The sequence below is a fragment of the Ceratotherium simum genome, chromosome 6 (genome assembly GCF_057802395.1).
Source record: "Ceratotherium simum simum isolate JZ-2026a chromosome 6, ASM5780239v1, whole genome shotgun sequence".
NCBI lineage: Eukaryota > Metazoa > Chordata > Mammalia > Perissodactyla > Rhinocerotidae > Ceratotherium > Ceratotherium simum.
The window spans coordinates 80,332,912-80,346,711 of NC_141905.1; the positions used below are offsets into that span (position 1 = coordinate 80,332,912).

At 47.6% G+C, this 13,800-nt stretch overlaps 1 protein-coding gene across 1 annotated transcript in view; it reads left to right on the top strand.

Moving 5' to 3' along the window:
* LOC147916915 (scavenger receptor cysteine-rich domain-containing protein DMBT1-like) overlaps positions 1–13,800 on the top strand; it is an 87,612-nt gene that overhangs the window by 17,263 nt on the left and 56,549 nt on the right. Inside the window, 8 exon segments of the mRNA XM_087433016.1 lie at positions 1,164–1,400; positions 1,403–1,474; positions 4,967–5,251; positions 5,539–5,583; positions 6,855–7,166; positions 9,631–9,635; positions 10,510–10,531; positions 13,579–13,595. Coding sequence (XP_087289142.1) covers positions 1,164–1,400; positions 1,403–1,474; positions 4,967–5,251; positions 5,539–5,583; positions 6,855–7,166; positions 9,631–9,635; positions 10,510–10,531; positions 13,579–13,595 — 995 coding nt within the window.

Genomic DNA, 13,800 nt, shown 5'->3' on the forward strand with positions numbered 1-13,800 from the left:
CTCCCTCTTTCCCTGACGCCTCCTCTCGCAATAACCACAGCAGCCACCTGCTCCCTTCTCTTCCATCCCATTCCAGCCTCTCTGGTCACTCCCCGACCGCAAATCTCTCACCACCTCAAACTAACCACTGAAAAGCCACACCCAGGATGTGGCTCTTGCTGTCAGGATGTTGGGCTGGATCCCTCAGGACCTGCTGTCTGTTTTCCCTGCATGATCAGTGTGGGTGATTTAGCAGGATCATATTAGGCAAGAACACAGTGCCCACTGACTCCATAGTTGTGTTCAGCTTTATGGTGGGAATCAGGCTCTCTGAGCCCCTGACAGGTGGCTTGAAAGGGTAAGTGAAGGCCCAGCCTTGGACAAATACCATCTTGGACTTGATCCTGATGGGAGTGGAGAGTACATTGAGGCATTTTGAGCAGGAAAGTGACTTGAACGAATCTGTACTTGCTGAAGCTCACATTTGGGACAGTCTGGGGGAGACAGATAATCAACATAGCATGGGTATGGGCACTGACAAGGCACTCCATAAATGCCGGTTGAATCAGTGAATGTGAATGGATCAGAGAAAGGAGGTGCAGGGGTAGAGATATAACTGGGAGGCCCCTGGAGCAGGCCAGGCTCAAGAGAAGGAAAGTCTACCCTAGCAAAATGGTGGTGGGAATGAAAGGAAGGATGACCTTGGCGATAAGGGGAAAGATGACCTAAGATATAAGAGGTGAGAACAAGCGGGGATCAAATGTGACAAGCAAATTTCCAACACGGTTGTTGTGGAGCATGGCGACCCTATCGATGCAACTGGAGGAGAGAGTCTCTGTGGAGAATGGGATGGTGGGCTGGGATATCCAGGAGGCCATTGAAAATGTTGGTCTAGAGCTTAAGGTTAGTTGTCAGGGCTGATCAGCCCTGGAGAGTTGGATTTGGGGTCCTCTACCTGGAAAGCTCTCAGAGCACGTGAGGTCCCTTAGGGGGAAAAGATGGGGTGAGAAGAGGGCTAAGACAGCACTTGGGAGAGCAGCAATCTGTAAGGGCCCGAGAGAGGAGAACAATTGGTGAAGGAGATTGGGCAATGGTCAGAGGAAGGAGGAGAACAGGGAGTGCTGGGTGGTGAAAATCAGGGGGCCGAGAGGGGGAAGACAGGGATTTCCACTGTGTCGATGCAGGTTTGCCTCTGAGGCTGGTGAATGGAGGTGACCGCTGTCAGGGCCAGGTGGAGGTCCTGTACCAAGGCTACTGGGGCACCGTGTGTGATGAGAGCTGGGACGCCCAAGACGCAGATGTTGTCTGTCGGCAGCTCGGCTGTGGCCATTCAGTGTTGGCCCTGGGCGGGGCCTGCTTTGGTCACGGCTCAGGGAACATTCTCTTGGGTACAGTGTACTGTTCGGCATGGGAGCCCTACCTGTCAACTGTCCCCACAGCGGGTGGTACAACCATGAGTGTGGCCACAGGAAAGATGCCAGAATCCTGTGTTCAGGTACTGCACGACATCACCTCGTGCTGTCACCTGTGCCACTCTGAGGACAGGGGCTCCTGCTGTCCTCAACATCATGGCGCATGTGCATATTCCTTTGCAGTTTTCCTGCTCTGCTCTAAGTCGTGTCTTATTTGAGGTTAGAGGGCAGGTATTACTGTGCCTTTTCACAGATAAAGAAATGGAGGCTCAGAGAGGCCAAGTGACTTGCCTAAAGTCCTAAAGCTGGAGGTGGTGGATGCGGGTTTCCATCTCAGTCCCCTTCAGAGCTTGCTGATGTCCACCCAGTGGACACCTTCCGATGAGCAGCCTCATGACCATCCTGGCCTGAGATGACCAAATGCCTTCCTAAGTGGCCCTTTCACCTCCTTTTAAAGGAGAGGGAGAAGGATGGGGACTTGCGGTCCTTAAAACTTAAGCCTATACCAAAATCTGAATGAGGAGTAACCAGTATGTTCTCTTTATTGGGCATTAAATGACAAGCAAAAGAGATTTACACCCTCAGCGGAAGAGAGAAATTCTCCCTGACTCGACCTAGCGAATCCCAGCACCACATTCCTCCTGTGTTCACTGAGTGCTGGTAGGTGTTCAAGCACCAAGGGGCCCTTAAAGCCACAAAGAAACCTCTGAGGATGCTGCCCATTGTGTGTCCTCCAAGGCGGAGTTTCTAGCTAAATTATCCACCTCTAGAGCAACCTCTGGCATTTGCCATGTGGCCTGGGTTGTGCACATGCCGCCATGCACAGGTTGTGACCCTGGTAATCCAACCACCACAAGAGTATGGGCTCCCGAAGAGAGTGTGGCCCTCCAAGCTGTCACTTTGGAGCGGGTTTATTTCAGCATTTGGGGATGCATCTTGGGAAACTTTCATTCTTCCTAGTTGGTGCCATTTGTTCAGGAATATCTCAGCGATGGTAAACATTTGGCCTTTGGGGGTGTGTTTGAGCCACAGAAGTAGGCTGTTGGTATTTGAAGTACAAGCTTGTGAATCAGGTGAGGGTGTTAAATCAAGTGGGTGGCTTTTTGGATGGAGGCTGTGGAATAGAGGAGGCAGGAGGATGATGACAGGAGCAAAGACTGTCCCTGGGGACATCTCAGCATTGAACGAGGGCCAGATAAGAGACCGAGAGAAGAGTTCCGTTTCACAAGAAAGAAACATAGCCTTTTAGGGGCAGACCCGGTGGCGCAAGTGGTTAAGTGCGCGCGTTCCACTGCGGCGGCCCTGGGTTTGCCGGTTCAGATCCCGGGCGCTCACTGACGCACGGCTTGGCAAGCCATGCTGTGGCGGCGTCCCATATAAAGTGGAGGAAGATGGGTACGGATGTTAGCTCACGGCCAGTCTTCCTCAGCAAAAAAAGAGGAGGATTGGCAGATGTTAGCTCAAGGCTGATCTTCCTCACAAAAAAAAAAAAAAAAGAAACATAGCGTTTTAGGAGGGGGCGGGGCTTCTGGATCTCTGCATCCAACATCTTGTTTCAGAGTTGAGGAAGCAGAGGCCCAACCCTCCTCAAAGGAGGGCCAACCTTGAATGACCTCTCCTTTTCTCCACTTTGTAGCTCCTTTGTTTCCCACGGAGGCACCCCTGACAACTGCAGTGGAAGGTAATGTTTGTTACATGGAATCCCTGTGGGCTTGTTGTCCTACTACACCCATAGGTTCATCTCTGATCCAGAAGAGGTGCAGAAGGTGTAAGAGGTGGGAATTCTTAGCTCCCAAGGGTGGGGCCCTCTGAACAAGGCCTTGGGCCTGAATGGGTATCTTTCCATGGACCATGTCCGTGAGGTTGGGAAGAAATCAACCCGCAGAGGCATCTCCAAGGAGTTCCAAGGTGGAGGTGGGTGTCCTGTCTCCAGGGAGGTCCTGTTGCCCCTGCTCAATGCCCACCCCTCTGGTTCTTACTAATGCATGCTGATCCCTAGCCAGGCTGGGGTGCTGGGTCTCTGGCTGAAGAGTCAGGTGCAAACCGACTGGGGCAGAATCCTTGCCTGTGCCCTTTCTTGAGCCCATATTAGGCCACCTTGGCTCCTTCTCAACATAGAGGACACATGGTCCTTCTGCCTGTGGGCATCAGAGGACCTGTGCACCCCCCTGGGGCCTCTAGTGAGAGAGCTGGGAGGTACAGTCAAAACAGCCTGAGGTTCTGGCAGCCTGGGCTCTGGGAGAGAATGTCACTACCCATTTCCTATGGGAAACTCTGGCCCTAGGATAAGAGGAAGGACAGCCTCCACACCAAGGCCCCTGCCCGGGAGTCAGCATGGATCAATTGGCAATCCTGATGGTACATATGTCAATATCAGATGTACTAGTCATTGGTACTAGCCAATGCAATTAGACAAGAATAATCAATTAGAAGCATCAGGAAGGGAAAAGTCATTTTTGCATCTATCCCCTGGAGCCTTGCATAGGTCACATGTGGGAACATCAGAATCAGGGTCAGTAGGTTTATGCAGAGATGTTTCCTCCAAAAAATAGCCTTTTAGAGTAGAAGAACTGAAGACTAGACAATTTCTTGACTTTTCCAAAGTCACACAGCAAGACACATTCAAGATCAAAAATGACATATCTTCAGCAGATTCTAGTTTATTTCAGTCCTTGAGTCTCCTCAGAGAAGATTTAACTTTATAGTTTCTGCTTTTCTCTCCTTCTACAATCTGTATATGCAGAGACTACTATCACAAATACTGAGACTCCTGCTGCAATAGGTAATGGATAATTTCATATGGGTCCTTCTCTGCAGGTCAGGATGCTGAGTATATTTATGAGTTTGACTCTTATTCAGGAAAACGTTTAGGGGATGGAGTGAGAGAGAGTGTTGTGAGCATGTTGTGCAAAGGGAGGTCCCTTGTGAACCAGAGCGCCTGGCTTAAGTGGGAGCCTCCTTCACAGTCTTTGTTCCAGTGGGTGAGGAAGGGTCAGTCAGAGCATGGGGTCTCCAGGAGCATGTGTGCTTTGGGTCGGTGGCCAGTGGGATCAGTCTCTTGTCCACAGTGCCAGTTGTCCCATCTGCACAGCTCTGTGCTGACCCTGGCCATTCTGGCCTCAAAGACCTGGTGTGCGGCCAGGAGGACCAAGTGTAGGATGCTCTCCAAGCCCACCTCAGAGCCCCAGACGAGTGTCAGAGCTCCTGCTAGGACATCCTGGGGTCACCAGGTGACTCTTCGGCACGGACAGTCATGAGTCCCAGGTTCAGGGGAGTTGGGGCTCTGCCCATGGTACGCCAGAGAAGAAACATGGGGACAGTTTCTAGGTCCTCTCCAGGATGCAAGCTGAGACGTGCATATTTTTAATTCAGAAGCTCTAGTGGATTGGGTTTTGGCAGAGCAGTCGCTGTACCTTACGCATGAAGAACTCTATTCAAGGCTTGTTAAGGCTCCATCCCGGGTAGTGATTCTCTCAGGGGTCTTTGTCTACCGGGAAGGATTATCAATGTTTTAGAGGCTGGAGACCTGGTCTCTCGGTAGGAACATACAAGAGAAATGCTGTGCCTTCCTCTAGGGACTGAATTGGGTTTGGCCCTGAGGCAGGTGAACGGAGGTGACTGGTGTCAGGGCCAGGTGGAGGTCCTGTCCCAGGGTTCCTGGGGCACGGTGGGTGATGACAGCTGGGACATCAACGACATCAACATGGTCTGCAGGCAGCTCGACTGTGGCCCAGCTCTGTCAGCGCAAAGAAATACCCGTTCCTCTTTCCTCTTTGGATTGCTCTTGCCCTTCTCCCAAGCCCACGACTTGCTCCATCTGAGAGTCCCGCTCCCCCCGACTCTCTGCTCCTCCTTGGCCGGTGACCAAGTCTGGCTGCTGAGTAGCCTCTGAGCTCCAGAGGACTGAGCCTTACCCTCACTGATGGATCCCTTCTTTCTCCCCGACTTTTAGCTCAGTGCCTCGTGTGCCGTGAGAGATTAGTCCATATTCGCTGAGTGAATTAATTTAGGAGTGACGGGCCCAGCTAACCCTCCAAAGTGAAGTGTGATGCAGCCCCCCGCCCTTGCTCCAATGAGCAAGGGGGTCAGATTTAATGCTTGTTTTCAGAGGAGCTCTCATTGGGCCTTTTTCTCTTTGTATTTTCAGCAACAACCATGGAAACCACTTCTGTGGAGACGCAGACGCCAAGAGGTAATTAAACTCTGTGTCTGGGAGGTTGTGGGACCCAAGGCCAGCCCCAAGGACTCAGGGGGGACTGCTGCAGAGAATCCTGCTGGGTTTTAGATGCAGGACAGGAAGGGCCTTCTCTGATGCGGTCCACCTGGGCCCTTAGCCCCTTCCTTGCGAGGTTCCACTCTGACCAGAAGACAGGCCCAAAGTCTCCCCTCCAGCCTATGCATAGCCACACCACTTTCCTAAGATCTCTGCCCCCCAGGCGGCCCTACTGGGGTCCAGCAGGGGTTATAGTCACTCAGCGGGGCAGCAGACGCAGTTTGGAACAGCAGCATGTAACCGAGTCTCTCTGGATATAATCACTTATTTTTTCTATTCCTTTCTAGAATTTTTATCAACTCCTGGGAAAATAGTGGATACTTCTGCCACAGTTGATGCCTTAAATGGTAACTTCGGCTCACTATTTCCTCATCTTATTATAGTCCTGTGTGTGCATGAATGTGCCGGCTTTTGCAAAAGCACAGACCATGATTTGGGTCAAATAGTTCAAATGTTAAATAAAGTATCAGGAGGCAGAAAGGTGAAATGGTTAAGAGCAACTGCCTGAGTACCAATCCTGCCCCTGTCACTCACTAGTCAGTTGATCTGGGGTCACCTTCCTGAGCCTCAGTTTCCCCACAGGGTTGTTTTGAGGATGAACTAAGATGACGTATGTCAAGCTCTTGAATATGAGCAGAGGTTCGCGTGTTAGGAAATGCTCAAAACCGTCTGCCATGATTAAACTTTGAAAATCGGCACCGGGGAGTGTGTGTGAGGGAGGAGAAGAGATGTCCCAAGTGTGCAGGGACACAGGCCTTTTAGAAGCAAGCCTGGCTCTCTCGCTGAGAGCCGGAATGTTATTGCTCTACTTTCTGAGTGGGGAGCAATCCCCATGGCAGTGCCGGGCACACGGTGGGTGCTCCCATGGTGGGGGGAAAGGGCTGTGCCACGGGCAGGACAAGCTTTTCGTGATTGGAACTGGGCTTGAAAGGTCAGGCCGGGGACGGAAGTGGGACCTGAAAGTGATGTCGCCACGAAAGCCCCTCAGGATACAAGGTTGCCCAAACACCACTGAAGAGGCAGAGTCTTTAGCTTGTCAATTTCAAACACAGAAACAGGGCGAGGAATCCGTTTCATTGTCCAGTCTTTTCTGGATCCCCGCTCACTGTGAAGGGCTCTGCATCTCACGCAGGCCGGGCATCTTGTCCGTCAGAAGGGACAGACGGTGAAATCTCTGTGCTTTCCTCTAGATGTGGCCTTGAGGCTGGTGAACGGAGGGGGCCGGTGTCAGGGCCGGGTGGAGGTCCTGTACCGGGGCTCGTGGGGCACCGTGTGTGACGACGACTGGGACACCAACGATGCCAACGTGGTGTGCAGGCAGCTGGGCTGTGGCCCAGCTCTGTCAGCGCCAGGAAGTGCCCGCTTTGGTCAGGGCTCAGGGCCTATTGTCCTGGACAATGTGCGCTGCTCTGGTCACGAGTCCTACCTGTGGAGCTGCCCCCACAACGGCTGGCTCTCGCACAACTGTGGCCACTGGGAAGACGCCAGCGTCATCTGCTCAGGTGGGCCTCCAAGAGGTGGTACAAATGATGCAGCACAGGACAGAGGCACAATAGTAAGGATGCCTATCCTTCTCCATCCTTGGTGTTTCCGTCAGGAACATGGAAGTACTAGTGGTACCTTGGGCAAGTTGTTTTACCTCTAAGTGCTTCACTTTACTTCTCTTAAGACGAGAGAACTCTTCCATCAAGGGTTGCCATGAGGCCAAAGGAGAAAATGAAATACTTAAGACAGCGAGTGATGGAAATTGTATAATCATGGTCATCATCATAGTCGCATTGCCGTTAGCTCACGCTTGGGTGCTGACCATGTGCCCCTAGTACATTAGCCCCTAGCTAGTACAATAAACATTTTATCTGGATTTTCTCATTTAATTCTCCCAATGACCCTGTGAAAGCTAGTAAGTCTCAGCAGCGATCATCTCTGTCATTTTATGGGAAAGGAGAGGCGTTTTTATCTTCCACTGTCTCTGTCATCACAAAATCACTTATCTTTTTTGGACTAAATGACCAAAGAATTACTAATCTGCTTTTAGCCATTCCATTCAGTTAGTTGAGAACTGCCAAATTAAACCAAAGCCCTCAACCTCAACTCCTCATGCCTGTTAATACAAGCTGCATAGGCTAACTTTTCTCAAGGAACTAAGAAAAGCAATGGGTCCGTGATATTTGCACAAGCCTAATTTATTTTTCTACAGTGATGAAAGGTTAATCTCTATTTTAATGAAATCAAGAAATATCTGCAACAAGAAATACACAGAAACTAATGCACAAATTATTAAAGAGTGTTTCACTGAACTTGTTTTTAAGGTATCAAGAGCCATTTTTTTTATCACCACATTTTCTGGGACTAGTTTAGTATTTTGTGGTGCACACACGAGAGACTCCAGAAATCTTTATCAATTGGAATTACATTTCAAATCACATTATAGATCTGTTGACGTTGATCTCCCTGAAGTTACTATGTCTCTACTTCAGAGTCAAGTGTAAGAAAAGCAAAGGTTCCAAGGTGGATTTCTCGGTCAGGATCCCTGTGGATAAACCACACACGTGTCTGATTTTTCTCTTATTCCTTTATAGTTTCCCAGTCAGATCTTCTCAGCACACCTGATAAGTACTCTAAAAGAATATGTTGTATTTTGTTTATAATTTATTTTTCATTCTACACAGTTATTTATATGTTAAGAATAAATACTGCCTCACTGAACTTTAATTAACGGTATGAGGTCTGCATAAAAGTATGATTTGTGTCCCTTCTGGAAATACAAAGGCAACAGAAACATCTTTAAAGAATAGCATAAACGGACTGTGTGGTCATACAGTTATGTTCTTTCTAAATTTTATTTTGCTTTTGACTCAAATGTCAGTGCACATCCGAATCAACTAGGTTATTTATTTAAATGCAAGGTCCTTGGAATTCGCCTTACCCCTGCCCAGGGTCTCTGATTTGGAGGACCTGTGGTGGGGCTCAGGAAGCTGCATTTTTATACAACCAAAAATAAGGATGACCTGTAGACCACACATTGAGCAACCATGCTGCATGGCCCAGTAGTGAATTAAGTTTTTGTGTTTGCAATATAATTGTGGAAGCATGACTTTGCTAAGGTTTTCCAAAGGAAGTGAGAGAACATATGTATATACATTTTAAGCGCTATCTATTTTTACTTATTTTTCCTTAATTTCTCTATTTTACTTAATGTCAGGTGAATTTAGGTTTTAAACATTTTCCCAAATGGTTCTTGGCTACATTATAAGTGCGACTTGTTGATATAAAGACTTTTCCACAGGTGCATTGCTAGCAGTGAACTTTTACATACCTTTCAAAATGGCCTCAATATCCTTACCACCTCATTGGGCAAGAACCAGTCCTACCAGGACCCTTCTAAGCAGGAAAGACCACAGCATATACTCTCTCTGTGTTGTTTCAGGGGAACATGTTCCCTGCCTTCAGAGACTTAGGGTCTAATGGCAAGATAGACATTAATCAACTGACCATTCAGTTAATATTACAGCCGTGATAAATGCCGGAGCAAGAGGCACTCGGCAAGAGAGACGTGCTCAAGCCATCAGAGAGAGAGCGGTCTCTAGAAAGTCCCAGGTGAACTGAGGTCCAGAGCCGGTGTAGGAGTCAGCCAGACAGAGCAGGAGGGAAGAGTGTTTCTCTGTTATTCACGGTTGCTGCTGTCAGGAACTTGAGGGAACAGATGCAGACTCAGGTTAACAGTAGCCACCCTCGCCCAGCTGTCAGATACTCCCCCTCCTCTATGCTTAGGCATCCTGGTATGGTAGCTGGCAATGGTAGTGCCCCGATGGGAGGCTATCTCTAGGTCCCACTTCCCAAACTGTGCCCTTGACACATTTTCTGAAGCTCTAGAAAAACTGGACTTCTGATCAACGAAGTTTTGGAAGTGTTGCCTGCCATTGATTGTCGAACCCCTTTTGTCCTTTGGGGCAAAAGGGTGAAGAGCAGCTGTGGGGACAGCTGCACTCGGTCCCGGTTCTTGTTTGCCTCCTAAGTCCTTGTCTAAATCTAGATGGAGATGGTGGAGGCAAATCCAGAGATATATCCATGAGTAAATCTCTGGGGCGCTCATCCTTGGTCACGTCTTGAACGGACACATGAAGCAATGAGCAATCTGGCACCACCTCCACTTCTGGCATCCTGTCCCTCTGTACCATCCCCTTAGGCTGGCCACTTGCTTAGAGACAATGAGACTCCATGGAGGAGGCTCAGATAGGGCTCCCATCCACAGAATCCGTAAACACCACTATATGGGAGAGACTCTATGGCAGAAAAGAGAGAGTATCTGAGAGAATGAAATAACCTGGTTGCTTGTGACAGATGAAAGATGAAAAGCTCAATGATCAAAAAGTTTCTTTTTTTGGAATGGTGCTGCAAAATCAGTGGAAAAACAATATGGAATCTTAGTCAAGGCTGCTGGGTGACTTCCAGTTGAAAACTCAGTTGTGGTTGGTGTATGGGAAGTAGATTGGCGTGGACCACCTTCCTTGCAAGAACCACAAGGGGTGGGCTGGTAGCAGGCAGTGGCTGTGACAAAAGGCAGCTCGGGATGATAGCTAAAAGCATGGACAGTAGAGCTGGAGTCTGTGTGTCCTTGGGCTACTTTGAGAATGTCTGCACCTCAGTGTCCTCATCTGTAGGTGGGAATGATGGGGTTGGGGGAAGGATTGAATGCGATAGTGCATATGAATAGGAAGACATGGTATTCTCTTCAACAAACTATGAAGATGTAACAACTCTTCAGTCAACATTTGCTTAAGTTTCAGAGCACTTTCCAGAGTGCCGTTGGAGTCGCTATATAATCTCCTTAGGCTTCTCTTCTAGAATAACTGGAGTGGTCCATGTGGTAGAAGTGGGCTTGTTTGTTGATACCTTGCTTTTTATAATGCTCAAGCCTTTCAGTTTTTCCTCCAGTAGAGCAAAATGTACACCATGTCCACATGTACACAATAGGTACTCTGGGGTATTTGGGACAATGGCTGAGTCCAGATGGACAGGTACCAGCTCCCTTGAAAAGTGATGAAGTCTTTGGGAAATATCTGGAGAGATCTCTTTGTGGCTCCTGGTTGGTCCCTTCTGACAGCTTAGCTCTCTTGAACACTGATCCCAAGTGCTAGAGAACAATCTGTTTCCATTTCCTGGAAAACAAACAAGTAGAAACTTCTTTCTCCAGGTGATTTGGCACCATTCCCAACATGGCAGCCGCTATCATCTGTAACTATGTGGTTGATTGTTGGAAGAGTGCAAGTTGGTCTCAATAAGTCTGTGCAAAAGGGTTCATTCAAAATGCATGGACACAGCCCAAGCAGAGACACCTTCAGTGTTCCGTTTGGTGCTGTGGAGGAGTATTGTCAAGACTCTGGAGCTCAGAGCTTCTGAGCTGGATGCAGATTCTGACATTGACTGCCATGTGACTAAGCAAGATGCCTGGAGCCTGGCAGTGAGAATCGCATGGTGTCCTCTGAACTGTGTTCAAATAGCAGAGTTCTGAATGGAGGATTCTCTCAGGCAGGTCTGTCAGCTTGTCCTTGAATGTGGGAGTAGGGATGGTATGTCAGAAATGAGATGGTGATGTGCCGGGGCAGAACTTTGCTAGTTTTGGGGTCTCCATTGAAAGAATCCTCTGGCTGCCTATTTCTATTGTGAATTGCTTCTTCACTTTCAGGGGTGTGTAGCCACCTGGCCTCACTGGCCCTCTTAATGGGCCGTCAACAACATGAGCAGGGCAGCTGGAAGAGTCCATTGTGGACCCCACGTTCAAGGTGGAGAGACTGTTACAGTGGTGCAGTGCTCTGACATCAAGGACCCTCACTGGCCTGTTGGTTCTGTCAGAGAGATTCAAGTCTCTGAGCCCCGATGGCTGCTCCTGGGAGGACCTGACTTTAAAAAGTATCTGGGAGGTTTATCAGATGACTTTACCCTCCCAGTATCAGGAAGTAAGAAACGAGGGATTGTGAAAGCAACCCTGTTAGAAATCTTAATAAGAATTTAAGCATAACAGATGTCTTGGTATTAAGTAGATGTTGGTACATAAGCATCATAAAAGATGAAAGGGTACCATCACATGTCCTTTTAGCACAATGAGATGGTCCAAGTTCTTGCTGCAAAATATCATGGATAAAATCATTCCCACTGAAGTGGATGAGAGGACCATATTTTATTTTTGCACTTAGAATTATATTACTGACTCCTCGACTCTTGAATTTGAGGAAATTCATCTAAGATATCATCCTCTGAAGACTCATAGTCTGAGATTTCAATTGTACAATCAATTTTACTGTTACTGTTAGCATCTAGGTTACTGCTCCCTGTCTCTCAGTGTTTCTCTTCTGATTCATCTAATTATTGTGAAACATCTTCCTTTGTCAGTTTTCTTCTGTTTGCCATTGTGAATAAAAAAGGAAAAATTCTGAATTCTTAACTGCATTCAGTGAAAGCTAAAAGTGTGCTATAAAGACAGTGTCTCCAGTCTTTTTAAAAAATACCTTCTTGAAAGACAATGCAATATTTTGGGTACTGAAGAATGATGATTTATTTCACTGTTTTATCTTCCTTCTAGGCAATGCTATCATTCTCCCATGTTCTTATTATATAAGTCCTTTTTATAGTAATAATTGATGAATTAATAATTGATGAACTAATTCCTTGAATGATGAAGTAGAAATATGTTTCAGGATATAGGAAAAATGAGATCACTATAACCCGTAATGTATTTGGATTTACACAAGGATCCAATGGATCCATATAGTGACTGTATGACAGAATGCGTTTTATTCTATTTTTGTAATGAATAAATATTGTTTTTGGACTTTGGAAGACCTCTAAAAATATATAAAAATCATGAAATATCGATCTTCACAAATACAGTTAGATCAGCTCAAAAACTAAAATTGAGTCCGACGGACTCTGATGGTACACCGAGGGGTAACCTGAAGTGAAGGGGGCGTGGAGGGCTTGAGCCTGGCCCCACCGATGGTAAAGATCCAGGGTTCTCTAGATTTTGGTTTTCTTCAAGATAGACTGAAAATTTCTCGGGGTATGTATCAGAGGGAACAGGATATCTGACACCAAAATATTTACTTATTTAGGGGGCCTTGGAGAGGCAATTCCCACTGCTGACTCTACCCAATGTCAGACTGGAGGGTGGATTCAGCAGCCACCCGGCATCCTTGACAACCAGTTTAAACTGCCTCCTCTGGTCCTGCCTTTCTTTCTGAGCATAGATTACATCCTGTGACTAGAGACTGTAGCGTTAGGGGTCCTGGTAAATAGACATACGCTTTATTACACCTAAAATTATTGAGCACCCCGTATCCTACCCACATGTTTGAATCTATCTTGCAAAACCCCAAGCACGGCAAGAGCACCAGCGACACACAAACCCAAGATTGAACCACAGCGCCCCCTGGCATGACTGTTAGGTGAAGCTCAAGCCAGTTTCTGACTGTAGGAGATCATGTACAAACAGCGGAACCTCCTTTCTAAGGTGAATTTGATTTTTTTCTAGGTCTGTGGAACCCCCAGACTACCGTCTATGGTAAGACCTTTTTTCTTTACTTGTCTTCCCGGGGTTTTGCTCACTGGCAGGGTCAGCCAGTTCTGCTGCTGCTGCTGTTGGCTAGTTGAGGCTGAGTGCTGGCTTGGCCACAGAGCAAGTGCCCGCCCTTGAGAATGCAGGGATGGAAAGGGAGAGGTCCGGGGGTGCCAAGACCCTAGGCACGTCCCAGGCACACACTGAGCCAGGCCATTCTTTCATTCTCATTCCTTCTTCTCTTGCCTCTTTCATTCATTCATTCGTTCATTCATTGCATGAGATTGGCTTAAGTCTGGTGTCTGGAGAGATGAAGAGTCAGTGCCTCTTCTCACCATTCATGACAGTTTTCCTGAAGATAGCTAACACACTCCCAGTGGTCGCTATGTACCCTGCACAAAATTATTTTTATACTTCAAATGAGTTAATATATTCAAAAAGCACTTAAAACACTGCCTGGCACATCAGTGCTCAACTAATGCACATAGTAAGTGTTATCATCATGAAATCTTCCCAACAACACTCTGATGTGAGTAGCGTAATTACCCCCATTTTTCAGATGGGGAAAACAGGACACAGTTAGG